Here is a 20,066-nt window from a genome sequence, read left to right on the forward strand (position 1 = left end):
TAATAAGCTTCATTTCAAAAGTTGCACTTGCAGAATTGTTACATGCTGGATGCTACTGTACAATATGCAACATGTCAGCGTACCATAGCCAAGCACAGACTGTAACTTTAGATTTTAAAGTTTAGTAATTTGTGGTGGGAAAACAGATGTCTAGCAGAATGGCCACCCTGTAGCCTGCTGCTCATCTGGAAATGAGAGCTGAACAGCAACAACACAGTTTAAATCAAGTGGTAAAATAGTGCTGGGAACTGTACGTCCCAACATGCTCAGCATTCACAAAGTGAACCAGGCGCATTTGTCATTTCTTTCTCCTCAGTGGGAGACTAAGCAAACACCTGGGTTTCAGGAAGGAACAGTGTCCTTGTGTTTCTGGACCAGTGGAGTCTCGTCTCAGTTGCGCAGGCACAGAACAAATCGATGAAAAAACTTAAAAAAACAAGAAGCAAGAGCTGCAGATGTCCTCCCTATATGTTCTCAAATGGTGAAGCTGGCGAACAATGCTCCAGAGTTGATGAGAAAAACAAAGTTAATCTCACACTCGGGTGGGTGAGGTTTTTGAAATTTTGAAGTGTGGTATCTCTCTCCCTCTGGAGAAAAGTTGTGCCTTCCCAAAGGGAGCAGGGACGAAAATTGAGGTTGTCCACTCAAAAATCAATCCAGCTTTCACTGAAGCTCAGCTCTGTTTTGTCTATTTATTTATTTATTTATTTATTATTTTTGCAATGTGATTTAAATAAACATTTTCAAGTGGAATGAAGTCAGACACTTCATCAGTTTTGATACTACATTTTAAAACAGACTATGCATTGTAAACAAACTCTCCAGACTTTTTACAATTACTAGGTGAGCTCCCGTCCACTAGAGGCACTGTTTCTCTAAAGCCACCCCCTGCCTGTTATGTCCCTGAAGAAAAATCACAGAAACAGTGCTGTAAACAGCTGGGAAAATGTTACACACTCTACAACAAGTTTTTACACCAAGCCTGGTTTGTCAGATTTAATACAAAATATTTCAATTGAATTTCATGTGAAAAGAATGAAAGAATGAAAACAATACTTTGAAACCATACACACACATTAAACCAAAGTGAAGAGTAAAACCTGAACCTGATGAATACTAAGATTCCCATGTGACTGAGTGCCTCACTTAACTCATTTCATCAAGAGCCGTTGGAACTAAGTAACTGAACTAAGATGACAGCCCCTCGTTAAATTTAGTTTAAAAGAGGCTATCAGCCATGTATGCGCTTTAATGAAGCAATTAGCAGCAGCTATGACAGCTCCACACATGCGCATGGTCTGTGGAGCTCATCTGAGGCAATGACCCAGTCCAAAACGAACAGTCCATGCCACAGGTTTTCACGAAATAATGTCCCTTTCAATAACCAAATTACAGCTAATTAAGAAATAAAAGGCTCTCTACAGGATTTCATCATCTTTAGGTCCTCCCTTTCTTATACTGAAACTTGATTGACCAGTTCCATGGCCAATTATAGGTTTGTTACATTATATTTAAGTCTATTTTAAAAGGCTCTTCAATTAACAGTGTAATAAGTGCATTAATATTAACATATTAAGGACACATAAAACAACAGTGTACGTGCATATGATGTGTTCACTGCTACAGATGGATCATAAACAATTTTTCATTTTTATTATTTTTTTAATTCCACACTTACTTTTTATAAAACGTGTATTATAAGGACAGTAAGGAGTTGAGAGTTGAATTATAATAACTTTCTTTTGCTCAATATTCTACTGACATTTCCAAAGTAGACATCACTGAAGATGTCAGCCTTCAAAACAACCAGAGGGAGATAATAAATAAATAAATAAATAAATAAATAAATACCAGAAGTCCCCTGTAAACAAATTATTGTTAATAATTGTTTCCTCTCCAGCTCATGAACCTATGGAATATTAAACCCTTCATGATAACTCAGACCCTCTGCACACCTAGTGTCAATGATTAGACTGAGCACAGTCACCCTCTTGGACTTTAATCTGGACTGACCCCTTCTAACACAAACCTACATGGCCTTTCTTTAAATGTACAGACACTTATCAATGCCGATGTCTGAAGATGTCTGAAAGGTTGTGTATTGTGTTCTGTCTGATCCTTCAGATAGCGACAGTGCAGGTCTAATATTGCTTGTGTAATGCAAGCTGCCATTACTCTCGAAATAGCATGTTTATCAGAGTGTTGGAATTTAAGCAGAAAAAAATGTGGCTCTGCAAAATGCCAGTGACATTTTCTCTCGCCGCTGTGCTTGTGGAATTGCGTTCACCCAGTTTGTCTGTCATTACTCAAAGCTTGCGAGTTGTTCCTTCATCAGGGCAATAAGTGCTGAAGAAGTGTCAGGATGTGCCCCCTCCTCAGCCCGACGCTTCCTGTTCTACTTTTAGTTCCGAAAGGTTGCCCGAATTAGCTTTCTCAAGAAGAACAATCCCGCTGGCAATGTTTCACTGTGAAATTATGAGCGCACACTTCTACAGAACCCAGAAAAAAACACACAAATCAGGCCAAAAGATTTCTGCCTGCTGAAGTATTACAGATCTGGAATTACAAACAGAAATGTCAACAGGACAAAGTTCGAGAACCATTCGTCAGATACAAGGAACAACAAGATAAAATCTTCTGATAAAATGGTCCTCTAAGTTGTACGTGTCATTTTCTCATTATTTCATACATCCTTTCCATTTACTTTGCTCTCCATCTCAATTTGTCTGGAACTCGCTGCTTTAGAAGTGTCCACAATGTGGCAGATCATCGTTAATGATGTCTCACACCTATGCCCCCACTGTAGGTCAGTGAAGTCAACACTTTATTCTTTAATATTGAAGCTGAATCCGGTCTCAGGCCTGTGCAAGAATGCAACACTAACGACAGCTGGTGAAAAAATATTCCACATGGCACTGTTTTGGTCACTTTGTCAGTTTTAACAACTGAGGAACCTCTCACTGAGAATTTGCTCTGTCTGAGTAGAAGAGGCCATATTGTGTGTACAGACTATGGCATAGTGTACTGTATAGAGTTCTTGTATTGGAGGGACCCATGCATTGCTTATGGAATAGATTTGATGCAGAAGCATATATTTACCTTTACTTTGAGGGCAATACCACTTTAAAATGAGACAACAATTATAAAAATTTATAAACGGTTTATAAATCTGTTTAATACATGGTTATTAATTAAACCACCTAAACACCTTAAATGTCATTCATATTCCTTTGTAACACAGAGATAAAAGGGGAAACAGTCACCTCTTTTTCATCTAATAGTGAAAATGTCAGGTAAAGAATGGGCTAAAATTTAAGAAAGTGAATTTAGTCATTTCACATGTTCAGGTCCACATCATTATCATCAGTGTCTACAAAGACATTCTATCAGAGATTATTTGACTAAACTTGGCGGTTAAATGGTTAAACTTTTTATTAAATATTTGCTGAAGATGACAAGTCGAAAGATACATTTTGGCAAACAGCAGGTCACTGTTGCACTTTCTATGTGGTATCAATGTGTTACTAATGACTTTTAAAGCATTTACAACCTAATCAATAACCATTAATTAAGGGATTGTAAACCATAAATAAACCTTTATAAGTGCAGTCTTATTCTAAGGTGTTGCTGTGATGCGTAGTGCTGAGGTTAGGGTTAGGTTTAGCGTTAAGCGTAGGTTTGGGATTTAGCTTCTGGATGTTAATTAGTGCTACTGTAGCAGCATGTGCACTCATGCTTTAGTAGGAAAAAAAACATGACACTGACATTCTGATGCGCTAATGTGTTAATTACACACACTGCTGTGATTCTGAGACTGACAAATTAAAACCTAATGTTAGGATAATATTAGTCAACCTCTATTTGAATCATTCATATTTAACAAGTAATTAACTACACTAACTTTCATCTGAGAGTCACAGAACTGTCATAAAACTTTTGTCTTTGTCAAAATCATTGTCTGTAGTCAAATGATTGTCAAAACCATACCATTCAATTACTGTTCCCCCTTTGTGCAGTTCCTATTTTTGTGGCTTTCTGATTGTTCCCTGAAATTCCCAGTATCTTTGTCCAATTTGATATCACCCACCTCTTCTTTTACTATGAATCCTCCCTGTCCTGGTGTGTTATTATTTATTGGCCATTCCACAAGCAAACCCAATGCCTCGTGTTAACTCTGCTGCAGAGCTTAATCCTACTTGCTGTAGACATTTAAAATATGTAATATTTGCATCACTAAATCCTCCAGAGTAGCACAATCAGAGCGGAATAATGCAATTGAACACCTATTATATGTTGATTCAATGCAAAACAACCACAGGCTGAAAATTATCTGTAGAAAGCTACGGCTTCCTGACTTGAAAAATTACTGCTTAGTGTCAGAATATATTACTGGGAGTCTGGATACCTGCCTAAGGAACGATGACATCCCTCACTATTAGACAAGAGTTACAGAACTGTAGGATGTGAGAGAATGCATTGGGCTTCAGCATGAATGCTTTGTATTTATATTCTGTCATATGCACTGTCATTGTGTAAAATGTGCGTGCTCTATCACTCTATACTTCAGTACTGTCCTTGAGCATTATATTAAACATGCACTGACATACTCTGTTCTAATATAGTCCTAAAACCCACCTTTAGAAGCCCTTAAAGGGTTCCAGTTTTGCTGATCATAATAAAGGACATGATGCAATTACATAATATACATTCATTCATTCATTCATTGTCAGTAACCCTTGTCCAGTTCAGGGTCACGGTGGGTCCAGAGCCTACCTGGAATCATTGGGCGCAAGGCAGGAATACACCCTGGAGGGGGCACCAGTCCTTCACAGGGCAACACACACACTCACACATTCACTCACACACTCACACCTACGGACACTTTTGAGTTACCAATCCACCTACCAACGTGTGTTTTTGGACTGTGGGAGGAAAAAGGAACACGGAGGAAACCCACACAGACACAGGGAGAACACACCCCACTCCTCACAGACAGTCACCCGGAGGAAACCCACGCAGACCCAGGGAGAACACACCCCACTCCTCACAGACAGTCACCTGGAGGAAACCCACGCAGACCCAGGGAGAACACACCTCACTCCTCACAGACAGTCACCCGGAGGAAACCCACGCAGTCCCAGGGAGAACACACCACACTCATCACAGACAGTCACCCAGAGTGGGAATCAAACTCACAACCTCCAGGTCCCTGGAGCTGTGTGACAGCAACACTACATGCTGAGATAAGTAAATTAAACTTAAAGGGTTCATTTTAGTTCCTAAGTATTATTAACAGCACTACATCCAACTAAGTGTTTCTCTAATGATTTTTATGCATTCAAACAATGATCATTTATCATTTGTCATTTATCATTTGTCATTTATAATTAAGGAATTAAACATTACTAAACATGTTATAACACAATAATTACTAAGATGTATTCACATTTACAGGATCCTACAGGGAATCCATGAGGAAAAATCTGGAACATTCCCTGGACAGTGTGCAAGACCATCTCAGTGACTACACATATTATATTAGATATTCCATATGAATGAATACAGCAGCAGTAGTTACACTGTTAATTCACATATTATTAATCTGTAACTACATATTAATACTGAACTTTTATACAAAACAGGTCTAAAATAATGTCAAGGATCAATACCAAGCAGGACAGATAAAAGGCTGTAATTTTAGGCAATCATAGCTTCAAAACAAGCCCATCCCTGAGAAAAAAAAAAAAAAAAAACACCTGTAGGCATTTTCCCTCTGGATATAGTGATGGAAGCTCCAGGAAATGTCAGCTTGAGAGCAGGGCACTCAATTAAAATGCAATTATTTAGTGAAGTCATTATTTAAGCTTTAATTGAACCTGCGTGACACCTAGAAATGAAGGTGATAAACAGAATAACAATGTTTCCTTATGAAAGAGAAAGGAGGATAGGCAATATGGAGAGTTGTGAATAATGATGCATTCCTGTGGAGCCTACACTAACATTACACCCTGATGAGAAAAACACCTGATTAGAACCAGATAGTCCTGCAAAACAACAGTGTCCAGTATCAGTGAAGCAGAACCAATCCCAATACGTTTCTCAAGAGCAAGTGCAAGGTATAAACCCAATATTTCTGATGTAAAATGTATGGAAAGGACGCTTGTCAACCTTTGCAACAGTTAACAGCTTCTACTCTTCTGGGAAGGCTTTACTACAGCTGTTGGACCGTCTGTGTGGATCTGACAGCAGCCACAAGATCATCAATGAGGTCAGGTCCTGATGTTGATTGATTAGCTCTGGATCACAAACACATCTCCACTTCATTCCTAGGGTGTTCCATGATGCTCCATGTCTCCATTCTATAGTTTTTCTAAAATTCTGTGAGGGACACCAAAGACACTAAAGAAATAGATTCTGTGACTGTAAACACTTCCCTATGACTCCACCACTGATGGTCCCTGTAAGAGTCTCTGCTGACAGATGATCAAAGAAGCTTTGTACTGTCTCTGCCTAAAGGTTCCTACTTTCAAATGGTTTCCTCGCTCTTCGTTTCTCGTTTTGTCTTTGCAGAAGGCAGAGACTACCTCTCATGGTGCTTTTCATGGAAACTAAGAAGATTTAAGTGATGTTTAAAAGGATTTTCCACTCCCATGCATCGTCTTCACAGAGAATTTCAGATGTGGTCATGCAACAAACACAGCTGATGTTAAAATCACACAAATAAAGTGTAAAGACTTCTCCAGAAACACAATATCTCTTTCAGGTGCAGGTTGTCACTAAAGGTACAACAGTGGTGTTAAAGTCCAGCTGTGTTCCCTAAAGGTTCATTACATTCACTTCTCCAGAAAGAGAGGGAAATATTTGTAAGGATTCATTATAGAGCTGGGTACAATAAAATAATACAACAAAGTCCTGGAGATAAAATGGGGCATAAGAATTTACTACAATGTTAAAGTCAAAAATATACAATGGAAATAGAATATGGTACCATTTGTTCCCTAATTAAAGATACAGAACAGATCAATTTGAGAATACACTCTCAGGAAAAAAAAGTTACATTGCAAGTACAGTACTGTCACTAAAGGTACAAATAGTTTAATATACCTTTAAATGTGCAACAGTGGTGTTAAAGTCCAGTTGTGTTCCCTAAAGTTTCATTACATTCTCTTCTCCAAAAGCAGAGGGATATATTTGTAAGATTTCATTATAGAACTGTGTAAATATAACCTTTGGAGATGAAATAGGGAATCAACACTACTTTAAAATCTACAAATATAATAAAATATCATCACTGTTCAATTAAAACCATGTATCTTCCAAAATAGTATTGTTACAGTATAAGGGAAAAAGGTCTTAAATTTAAATGGAATTTAATGGAAAAAGATTTTATTCCAAGTTATTTTGTAGCATTTTAAATGGCCCATTCATTATGGAATTCGTGTAATAAAAAATAAAAAATGGACATACATGTTTTAAATTGGACAGTGATGATATGGTGCATCTTTTGGATGGTGCAGGTTGGAGGCTGAGGTTATTATCTGATATCCCAAAGAAGGTAAAGTGTTTGGGGTCTAGAAAAAGCACTGCAGGGGATTGTACACCTCTATTACCTATTTTAACTGATGTATATCAATCCCATGTGGTATTACACTAACATACACTGGTTATAGGATGACACTATTCAGTTTGCCTTTGGTGTACGTTTGAGTATGATTCACTTAAAGACAAATTCTGTTCTATTTTTGACATTTTGAACAGCCAAGTCTTTGAGATGAGATTTTCTTTGAGGGAAATGAGATCAGGGCCCTACAGAAAGACTGGGGTTAAGTGACTCAAGGCAAGGCTTGGTGGAAAGTAAGAGTGATCACCGTAGAACCTGCTGTTCTTAAAGTTAAGTCAATTTTCTCTAGTGGCTACTCAATCTGGCAACCCTTCATTCATGAAGTAATGGCCCACATCATACATCCACCACCTGCCCTCAAAGAGGAGGTTAATGGAACACTGCTGGAACCTGATATCAAGGCAATCAACACCCTTTCTGTTCCATGTCAAGATTCAAAGGCCAAAATATCTCTCTCTCTCTCTCTTTCTCTATCTATCTATCTGTATATATATCTATCTATCTGTATATATATATATATATTTATATATATATATATATATATATATATATATATATATATATATATGTCATAGTTTCACTCTCAATGTGGTGGCACTTTTGTACACAGCAATTTCTCTAGTGTTAATTCAACACTATTAGTGTTAACACTGAGAGTGTTAAATTATTACACTAACAGTGTTGATTTAACACTGGTGAACTTGCTGTGTACCTGGTACCTGTGTAGTCGGACCCCATGTCTCAGTACATTTAATTCAGAAATATAATTGGACCATATTAAATTTTAGAATTTGAAGCTGAGTTGATCTGGAGAAGACAATGTAGCGTACCGTCAAAGTACACAGCTGTATGTAAAGACCGCTGCTGTATGTTTGACGTGACTTTAAGATGTCTGTATCTTTACCGAACAGCAAGTTTTTTCTGACTGTGTAGAAGGTGTTTTGACTTCAAGTCCCTGTAGGAATAAAGCTTTTGGGTCAAGCGATGTTGGTTTATATCATTTTATATGTACAGTAGGTGTCATGTAGTCTTAATCATTATAATGTACATAAAAGCAAACAATATTTTGCAGTAGGTCATTCATAAAAACACATGATGACAATTCAGGGTAAATCCCATGTCATCCTTTACCCCATCACTCAGCCCTACACCTCTGTTTTGCCTAGTTTCGGTCTCAGTTCTTGTTGGGATAGAGGGCTAAGGCAAAATGATCCTTCAAACTGACATATTCCAGAGACACACTCAAAACAGAGGGTTATGATGCCTTATGAATCAACAGCGAGATGCTGCGCTGCACCCAAAGTTTAAAAACCTTGATCACCACTGTATTACCGTACTTTAATGTAGTTTCAATGTATTATGTTCCTTTACATCATAACAAATAGAAAACATAACTAGTTGTACACTGATGTCTCAGTAGTTAACTGTTAGTTTCCCGTTCCACTTTAAATGGCCAATGCGCATGAGACTACTGCAACATTTAAGGTGGAACGGGAAGGTCTGATAAAAAAAGCTTCTGAATAAGAGCTGAATTTAGCCTGTAATACACCCTGTCTACACCCTGTAATTCAGTAACACTCATAAATAATGAGTAGGGGTATAATTAAGAAATAAAATTTACTGTTATACAGTAAAATGCTGTAAATTTAAAAAATACTATTCAGCTACTGTAAATGTACAGTACTGTATTGGTGTTTGCTGTCAGTAAATAACAAACATTTAAAGTAGTTGAGGAAATATAGTAATATAGTAATTTTACTGTAATAAATTAAAACAGTAAATTTATAGTTTTTCTACTGTTAATTTATAGCTGTGTACTGGTGTCTGTGCTGCCTGTAATTTACTGTAAAATTAACTGTAAAAAGTCACCGTGGAACTTGATATGATATGTAGCCTTATAAAGTATAACAGCAAAGTGTTATCAAAAAATACATAAAATGCATAGTCATGCTTATGTATGTGAAGCCAGTCTTCAGCTCCAGTTGAGCCAAAATGATGCAACACCCTTCTACCAACCCTTGTCCACATGCAGGAGCTCAGTCACAACTCAAGTCTTACTAATAATAGACACAACACAGTCGATATTTGCCAGACCTCGAGGTGCTGTCAGGCCAAATTCACACTCAGAGTCAAATCTAGTGGCCATGACAGTTAATGATGAGCAGTGGCATTTTAATGACAAGTTCATGCAAATGCTATCAAATATGATGAAACTATGGCATGAGCGCTGGTGATAATCCATCTTGGAGTTTGTCCACAATCTAAGAAAAACATCTGTAATCTCAGGTCATGAAACTGTGAAAACTGTCCCTTATATCTTGTCCTATCACAGTGTTCAGATTCAGAGGCTAAATGGAAGAGGCGGACCCTAGTAGTCTTGTAGGCTGATTGCATTGAGCATAAACCTCCAGCTAAAGTCAGCAGCATAAAGCGAGTGGTCTCCAAGCAGCCTATCACAATTTGGCAATGCCTCTGAGCCATTCCTGTGGCTGACAAAGTGTGTGGTGGTGGTGGTGTTGGGGGGGGGCTCAGGCATACACACTGTGCTCTTCTCTGATTGGATGCAGTGGACATGGTTCCAGTTTGAAGTCTCAGTGTGGGCAGCAATAGAGCATCAGGAATAATCACATCCAAATGGCACCAGGGACAAAAGAGGGGTTTATATCTTAGAGAGCAGCACCAGCCGGAGTTGTAGGTGGTTAGTGTTTTTTAGAAAAAAAAAAAAAGCACAGAATGGAAAGAAAACAGCTCTTTGAGCCTGGGGATGTCTTCAGCTGAGGAGCTGACCTATGTATCAAGTGGGCTTGAACTTAGAGAGAACCAGCCTTTACGGCTCAGTGTAATCAAGTGCTCTGTCTTTGAGCTGTGGTATCCAACATTCTCTCGGGCCAATTCAGAACTCTGTTCCTTTCAAACTGTTCCCACAGACCATAACCTTGAATAAAACGCTGGAATATTTAACGTAACTGCTGCCACAATAAATGCCCAAGCCAATGTCCCCCTTTATTTAAAGACTGACCCAACTTTTAACCCAAGCTGTTTGTGTGCTGTTGTATCCCAATCCTGCTCCAAGGTCTTTCCGAGGCTAATGCTACCACAAGCGAGTGTGTCAGATAAGAATACCAGAGGAAAACACAGCAAAAACAAACAGCGTGCACCCGAGAGGCAAGAGTGAACACTTTGATCCAAGAGACTTTTCAAATGTGTCCAAAAGTTACATTTTTTCTAAACTTTAAAGTAGAACAGAGGCATTGACGCAGACAAAATGCATTTGTATGTATTCAAACATGCCTTAAAATATGCGAGTTTAGAATTCAAACATGAATCATGTTCATTCTGAGGTTCTAATTCTGATTTGGGTCATTTTACATTTGGCAAGTTCATTCATTCATTCATTATCTGTAACCGCTTATCCAGTTCAGGGTCACGGTGGGTCCAGAGCCTACCTGGGCGCAAGGCGGGAATACACCCTGGAGGGGCCGCCAGTCCTTCACAGGGCAACACAGACACACACACACATTCACTCACTCACTCACACCTACGGACACTTTTGAGTCGCCAATCCATGTGGCGGCACGGTGGCTTGGTGGTTAGCACGTTCGCCTCCCAGCGCTGGGATGTTGGGTTCAAGTCCCATCTGGGTGGAGTTTCCATGTTCTCCCCGTGTCTGCGGTTTCCTCCCACAGTCCAAAAACATGGAGGGTAGGTGAATTGGCTTCTGTAATAACTGTCCTGGTTTGTGAGTTAATGATTGTGTATGTGTGAGTGAATGTGTGTGTGCCCAGATATGGATTGGCGCTCTGTCCTGGGTGAAATCCTAGTGCCCGATGCAGTCCTCCAGGTGGACGGTCGTTTCTGGTTGAGAGTACCCTGTGCGCGTTTGGCTGCCGCTTCTCGCCTGTGTGTGTGACTTGAGCGTTCTGAGCAGTGTAGATTGTAAAGCGTCCTTGGGTGTCTAGAAAGGCGCTATATAAGTGTAACGATAATAATAATCCACCTACCAACATGTGTTTTTGGACTGTGGGAGGAAACCGGAGCACCCGGAGGAAACCCACGCGGACACAGGGAGAACACACCAACTCCTCACAGACAGTCACCCGGAGCGGGAATCGAACCCACAATCTCCAGGCCCCTGGAGCTGTGTGACTGCGACACTACCTGCTGCGCCACCGTGCCACCCCATTTGGCAAGTTGTGTGTTTTGTTTTTTTTACATGTACAGGTGCTGGTCACAAAATTAGAATGTCATGAAAAGGTTGATTTATTTCAGTAATTCCATTCAAAATGTGAAACTTGTATATTATACTTATTCATTACACACAGACTGATATATTTCAAGTGTTTATTTATTTTAATTTGATGATTGCAAAGGCCTTTAAATGGTCTCTCAGTCTAGTTTTGCTACACAATCATGGGGAAGACTGCTGACTTGACAGTTGTCCAAAAGACGACCATTGACACCTTACACAAGCAGGAGAAGACACAAAAGGTCATTGCTTAGAGCTCTGTGTCCAAGGACATTAATAGAGAGGTGAAAGGAAGGAAAATGTGGTAGAAAAATGAGTATAAGCAATAAGAATAACCACACCCTGGAGAGGATTTTGAAACAAAACCCATTCTAAAATGTGGGGGAGATTCACAAAAACTGAACAGATGCTGGAGTCAGTGCTTCAAGAACCACCACGCACAGACGTATATAAGACATGGTTTCAGCTGTCGCATTCCTTGTGTCAAGCCACTCTTGAACAAGAGAGAAGCGAGTGTCAGAAGCGACTTGTCTGGGCTAAAGACAAAAAGGACTGAACTGCTGCTGAGTGGTCCAAAGTTATGTTCTCTGATGAATGTAAATTTTGCATTTCCTTTGGAAATCAAGGTCCCAGAATTTGGAAGAAAAGTGGAAAGGCACAGAATCCATGTTGCTTGAGGTCCAGTGTAAAGTTCCACAGTCAGTGATGGTTTGGGGTGCCATGTCATCTGCTGGTGTTGGTCCACTGGTGTTTTCTGGAGTCCAAGATCAACCCAGGAACATTTAGAGCACTTCATGCTTCCTGCTGCTGACCAACTTTATGGAGATGCAGATTTCATTTTCCAACAGGACATGGCACCTGCACACAGTGCCAAAGCTACCAGTACCTGGTTTAAGGACCATGGTATCCCTGTTCTTAATTGGCCAGCAAACTCGCCTGACCTTAACCCCATCTATAGGGTATTGTGAAGAGGAAGATGCAATACGCCAGACCCAACAATGCAGAAGAGCTGAAGGCCACTATCAAAGCAACCTGGGCTCTCATAACACCTGAGCAGTGCCACAAACTGATTGACTCCATGCCACGCCACATTGCTGCAGTAATTCAGGCAAAAAGAGCCCCAACTAAGTACTGAGTGCTGTACAAGCTCATACATTTCATGTTCATATTTTTCAGTTGGCCAGTATTTCTATAATTAAATTTTTTTTGTATTGGTCTTAAGTTATATTCTAATTTTCTGAGAAACTGAATTTAGGGTTTTCATTAGTTGTCAGTTATAATCATTAAATTATAAGAAATAAACGCTTGTTTCACTTTTCGAATGTAGTTACTGAAATAAATAAACGTTTTTTGTGATATTCTAATTTTACGACCAGTACCTGTATATTAATTTGTGTTTTTTAGTTTACTACATCATTTGCACACAGCAGCTGTCCTTTACACTGTGTAAAAGTTTCATGATGAATGGACCAATAGGAATGCTCCAAAATTTCCTGAAATTAAATCTATTTACATTGACTTCAATTGAAAGCTGAGTTATTTTTTCCCTTCTGCTGTAAAGTTACTATATTTGAGATACAAGTTATTTTTTTCTTTGAACAGTTATGATATCTAAAAATGCATTAATTCATTCATTCACTCAGCTTAATCCTGATCAAGGTCAAGCTGTGTGTCTGGAGTCTGCTTGACATAAGTGCAGGGTACACACACACACATATACTCACACACTCATATGTGGACACAGTCAATTGACTCACAAAATCAAGCATGCTATGATTCATTATTATTCATACTTTGTAAAACTAAATGATGACACACCACTTCAAGTTTACTGCATTTAGGCCTAATCTTAAGTAGATATTAAAAAAGCAGCTCCAGAGATTTCCACAGCCAGGTTTTCTACATTCTATAGTGGATGAATACATATTTAGTGACTCACAGTCCTGAGCTCAAAGACTTTGATAAAGAATGAGGCAAGGTTATTTAGATCCACTCTAAAGGTTCTGCAGATGCCCTGGACAACAGTTGAGGAATTACCATTTTTACACTCTGTTATATATGTAGCTATAACCTTTTTTTTATTATTCCACTCTGCTTCTCTTAGCACAACATTATCAGTAAAAGTAATAACTGCATTTTTGTGCAGCATATTCTAATCAAACCTCAACATTAGTTTCAGATTTGTCCATTTCTCCCATCTAAGTTAATCTCACTAAGGGGAGCAATGTGGTTAAAAGCCCTGCAGTGATTTAGCCAGCATGGATAGGCAAGTGGATAAGGTCATTCTAGATTAATCTGTAAAAATATATTATGAAGAATCAGCAACAGAATGCCCTGCAGCAGCTGTGAAAGAGTACAAGGTCACCATTCCCAATGTGGGGTATAAAGTGATTGCACGGTGGTCTCCGAAGTGATGGAACTCCACACAATTAGTCTGGGATATGCTGGAGTGGAATTTGTGGTCCAGAAATTATCATCCAACATCAGGACCTTATGTCACTAACTCTGTCATGGCCTAGTGCAGTTGAACTCTCATATAAATGTTACATTTTCCAGTCTGCAACCTTATTAAGAGAGGGACAAGCTCCCTGTGGATGCTCTTGAAATCAGAAAGCACAGTTTTGGATAAATATTGAATCTGATTTAAAAATTGAATTACGAAAATCTCACTTACATACTGAGAGGTGTCCACTGGAGCCACGTCCACTGCGTTGGTGAAGTTATTCATGAGGACAGAGTCAAACTCCTGGAGGCCAGCACTGGTGTGGACCACTCGGTCCTTCACAAAGATGCTAACAGCTCGTAGCATAAAGGACACAAACAGGTGCATGTGGATGTAGTTCCGCGTGCAGTGGAGACGCCTAGAAATAAGCAACAAACAAAAGTACAAAGAAAATGTACTATTTACTAATGAACCTAGAATACTGAAGGTCAGAAATTAATTTAGAAACCTTATTATTATGTGTATAATACACAAGATTTAAAATATCCTATGCCAATCCATTAGAGCTTCACATAAGGCCCACCACACTCTTTTCCTACCTTTTAATTCCTGTTGAATCCTGCACCTCAACACTAAGGTTTCTGTGGCCGTTTATGATCCGATCAGCAACCAGCTCCTTAACAACTACAGTTACTCATTGAGCCCATCACACGAGTATGCAAACCAGCCACTGCTGTTAGTTCTTCACAGGGGTCATCAGCTAGCCCCACTGGCACCGTTAATGCATGCTCAGTGCCACCAGTTTCTTTACGTGCTACATAACCAACAATCAAAATTTATTCTCAAACATTCTCCAATTCATTTGCCATTTTATAGTAACTGTGGTGTCATATAATCTTAAATAAAGTAGTGTGAAAACAGTGAGTGAAAAATTGATTGGTCGCTGCATTTGTTGTGTGTATTAATATTACTTTAAGTTATTTTTTCATTGTATAAAATTATAACCATCACACTTACTACCTGGCAACAGTTACCTGGCAATTTTCAATGACAATTATACCTTAAACAAATAGATTCCAAACAAATCTTCCTTGTCCTCTTTGCATGTGTCTCCCATGTTTTTCTGCCCATGTTCTTTGGATTCTGTCTTGCACTTTTCTTGTGTTGTCCCTGACAGTTGTCAGTAGATATTATCATTCATTGGTCACAGTTGTTCTTTGTTCCATGCCTTTTGTACTGGCCATGCTTGCTTTGGTCTTATGTTGTATTTCTAATGATGCCTCTTATTGATATAGTGTCTAACCGTGGAGCTCAGTCTGGGTTTTTGTGATTTGCTCCGTAACTTTCTGATTTATTAATTGTGTGTCTGTCGTTTTCGTCATGGATTCAAACAACTCACACCTGAATCCTTCCTACTGGATGTTAGAAATGGGAATAAGTATATAAAAGGAACAGCCTCTTATTCTTTAAAATTCTGGGTTATACTTGGTTATGATTGGTTGCTATTGTACACTCTGTATATGTACTCAAATCCACTGGTGGCACTGCTTGACCAAATCCTGTCCACTCTTTGTTATGTACAGGAAGAAGAATCATAACCTTCCAGACCTTACCACCATTTCTTTTCCAACTCACCCTACTGATCTTGAGCTCATTACAAACAACCTACAAACTTTACTGTGTACAAAACTAGATAGTGTTGCACCAGTCAAGGCGAAACAATTTAGAAAGAAAAAAGGTTTGCCTCACCAACTACAAACATGCCTTATCTAAAGCCAAATCACAGTACATCTCTTCTCTTATAGAAAACAACAAAGACAACCGTAGATTCCTTTTAGCACAGTATCAAATCTAATTGGCAACAAAAAGGAAATCAACTCCATTGTCCCCTCTGATTTCTGTAGTAATGACTTAATGAGGTTTTTAATGATAAAATTGATTGCATTTGCCTCAAAATCCAAAATCAGTCCAAAGTCACATCGGCTCTTGTAGATGAACCCCCCGCCAGCAGGTGCACTTAGACTACTTCAATTATGTCAATGAAAATGACTTGCTTAGTTTAATTAGCTCATCTAAATTATCTTCATGCTTACTGGATCCTATACCAACAGTTTGTTATTTAAACAAATCTTACCTAAAGTCATTAGACCATTGCTCACAATAATAAACTCATCCCTCAAAATTGGATATGTATCTAAACATCTGAAATTAGCGGTAATCAAACCAATTATTAAAAAAAAAACAATCTTGACCCTCTTGTGCTCACAAACTACAGGCCAATATCAAACCTCCCTTTTATTGCTAAGATTCTAGAAAAAGTCGTGTCACAGCAGTTGTGCTCTTACCTACAAAACAATGACATTCATAACATTTTTCAGTGTGGATTTAGACCAAATCACAGCACAGAAAGAGCTCTAACAAGAGTAACTAATGACTTACTCCTTTCACTTGATAAGGGCTATATCTCTATTCTGGTGCTGCTTGACCTAAGTGCAGCATTTGATACCATAGATCATGTGATGCTTCTTGATAGGCTGAAAAATCTGGTAGAAATAAGAGGATCTGCCCTCGCTTGGTTCAGATCCTATTTATCTGACCGTTATCAATTTGTTTATCTGAATAATAAATCCTCTAATCATACTTTAGTTAAATATGGTGATCCACAAGGGTCAGTGCTTGGCCCTGTATTATTCACATTCTACATGCTGCCACTGGGTAGACTAATCCTTAAGCATGGTATTCAATTCCACTGTTAAGCTGATGATACACAACTGTATATATCAGCCAAACCTAATGATGTTGCTTGTCTACATAAAATAACAGAATGTCTAACTGAAATTAAAGACTGGATGATGCAAAATTTTCTCATGTTAAATTCTGATAAAACTGTCTTGTTACTAGGTACAGATACTCAGATACATTCACTCAGAAATGCTGCTATTAATCTTGATAATTTAACCTAGCCTTTAATTCGACTCTCACATTTGATACCCACATATCCAATACAGTCAAAACCGCCTTCTTCCACCTACGCAATATTGCCAAACTTCGGCCTATTTTATCCTTAAAAGATGCAGAGAAACTAGTGCATGCTTTTATAACTTTACGCCTAGACTACTGCAAGACCCCTGGCAGGGAGCTCGTGCAAAGCGTTACACAGCTTCAAGAGTAGGTCGCCCATCTACTCTTTGCAGGAGGAAGAGCCTTTTCTCAGAAAGTTCCTCAACTCTAGAATAGCCTTCTGGTTACTGTTCGGGGCTCAGACACACTCTCAATCTTTAAATCTAGATTAAAAACCTACGTTTTCAAACAAGCTTTTGGTTAATCACTCACTTTCAGGTTACTCCTTCTCTATTAGTGTTCGAGCTGGTTTTCATATTATCACTGTTCTGTATTAACCCTGTCATACTACCATAGTTACAGCTTTTTTAGTTAGCTTTCTAGTAACTGCCAACACGCTGTTTGTCGCTAGGTTCTCTTGCCTGACCCGTGGAAGCTTTTTTCGCAGGACAATTTTGCCAGTTCTTTACCATGACCCTACTAACCTCTGTATTTTCATTTGTTCCCTTTGTCTGGTTTTCTTTCTCCTGTCTCTCTCATGCTTTGAGATGTCCTGCTGCTCTCCAGGTGTTGCCCCTGACCCTGTGTGTCCTGTACAAGATCCTGGCCTTGTCTCATCTACACTATCATGCTGGTGTTTTATCTCAAATTAACTCTGCAACCTACTTTAACTTACAAAAAATCACTGATCACCTCCTCCTTCCTCAGACTCATACATCACTAATATTCTACATTCACATTACTATAACCCATTCATCTGTCATCAGTTCACTTTTACTTCTGTTCTCTATTGTGTCTCCGGTGTTGTCCCTAGGAGGATGGGTTCCACGTATTCCACGAGTCTTGGTTTCTTCCAAGGTTTCTTCCTCATGTGCTGAGGGAGTTTTTCTTTACCACTGTTGCCCCTGGCTTGCTCATAGAAGGCTTGGACCCGGATCTTAGTAAAGCTGCTTTGTGATGACTTTTTGTTGTGAGAAGCGCTATATAAATAAAATTTGATTGATTTATTGATAGAAACAGAACTGTAAACTGTTGCGGCAGAAAGTTACACTGGAGACAACCCTGCAGATCCTACATTTTGGGAGGTTAGGTTTACATTTATAATTAGAGCTAAGGTTAGACTTAGGGTTAGAGTTAGGAGCTAGAGCTATGGGTAAGGAGGTTTGGGAAAAAAAGGCAATTTTTTCATGGTATAGGTGTATACATCTAGTAAGGGTGAATATTATTCTATACACATTGTCCAATCCTGGGATGAGAGTTTATGTGAAATATGTACAAACCTGCATTCAGAGCACATTGCTCACTGGTGTGAATCCCACTCTTATATCTGGAAATTGACAAACTACTGCTTCACCTGTTTTGGCACAAGGTTGCCCTTGAAATCTACAGCAGGACTCTCATGAAGTATCTGACCTCCTCTGGTAAGATCCTATGGTGCAATTGAAATGTTTAGCCCAGTTCTCGGGTTTCTAACTGAGTCTGAGATGAGGTGAAAGCGAACACTGTTCTGATCTTGAAGAAAATATCAGCATTCTCAAAAACTCCCACTGCTGCTTTCTGATTAAAACGACTGGCTCCATTTATTTTTTTTTTAAATGGGCATCCTTCTTTGTAGCAATACTTCAGTTGCAGTTGATGCCAAGGCTGTTCGTTCAGAACCAGCAACACTTAGAGCCACTCTGTACATTTATCTCCTTCTGCACTCCAATGCCCCAAAGCTCATTAATTTTAATCAAACATGCTCCAAAAACCTTAAAATCCTGAGTCATGTCCTGTATTATCATCTCCTTTAAAGAGAGTGGTGTGATTGTGAGTGAAGTATCACGCCCTCCTTCTGAGGACCATTTTATTCCACATCTTTATGCCTATTTACAAAATAGCATCTTTACACAAAAAGTCTTCTTTCTTTCATGGCCCAGCAGTGAAGGAGAGATGAAGGAAGGCCTGTGAAGAGAGAAATTGCTTATAGTTTCACTTTGATTTCAGTGAAAACAGAAGGGTAGCTTCCTCACACCTGAGGCCTTGAAGGACCATCTGGAGAAGATCACGGCCCGTGCTTTGATTGAAAACAGACTCGAATGCGGAAGCTTTAAGAATTCGTATTTAACCATAAGTTTAACTTTTCCAGCTCTCTGTTTAAAGTGTTCTGTACCCTGTGTGTGAGATGTATTACATTTGCCCTCGTATTCTGGCCTCCAAATATTGCCTTACAAAACACCAGCTGTTCAAGGTTAGTTTCACTAACTCTACACTCACGTTATGGATCTGAATTGTCACATATATAAACAGTGAGGGGAAGTTTTCAACCTTCTATTGTTTTCTTGTTTAATATACTTCAAGTGCATATAGATTCAAGGTCATTATGCCAACTGAACTGCAAAGTATGGTGGTGGAAGTATCATCAGACCTGGCTAATTCAGTGCAAACATCATCAATGGAGCAATGTGCCAAGGCAAACCAGAGAGGAATTTAATATCATCAAAACCTACACCAAACATCTCGCTGAATAAGTTTAGACACCACTCCAACTCATTCTATTGAGTCCATTACACTGCTCTATATCCCTGGCATTACAGAGGCATTGTAGTTTAACTGATGCCTGACATTGGCCATAGTGAGCTTTTTCGCTCGAGAGTCCCTGTTCCTTTCCATTCTTTACCAACCCCCACATGACATGAGACAAATGCTGCAACATC

At 39.0% G+C, this 20,066-nt stretch overlaps 1 protein-coding gene across 1 annotated transcript in view; it reads right to left on the reverse strand.

The window, feature by feature from the left end:
* Positions 1-20,066, reverse strand: part of pth2ra (parathyroid hormone 2 receptor a) — a 77,054-nt gene that overhangs the window by 34,288 nt on the left and 22,700 nt on the right. Inside the window, exon 6 of the mRNA XM_066686910.1 lies at positions 14,542-14,728. Coding sequence (XP_066543007.1) covers positions 14,542-14,728 — 187 coding nt within the window. The remainder of the gene's footprint in view (positions 1-14,541; positions 14,729-20,066) is intronic.

This window comes from Hoplias malabaricus, chromosome 12 (assembly GCF_029633855.1).
Source record: "Hoplias malabaricus isolate fHopMal1 chromosome 12, fHopMal1.hap1, whole genome shotgun sequence".
NCBI classification, from domain to species: Eukaryota; Metazoa; Chordata; class Actinopteri; order Characiformes; family Erythrinidae; genus Hoplias; species Hoplias malabaricus.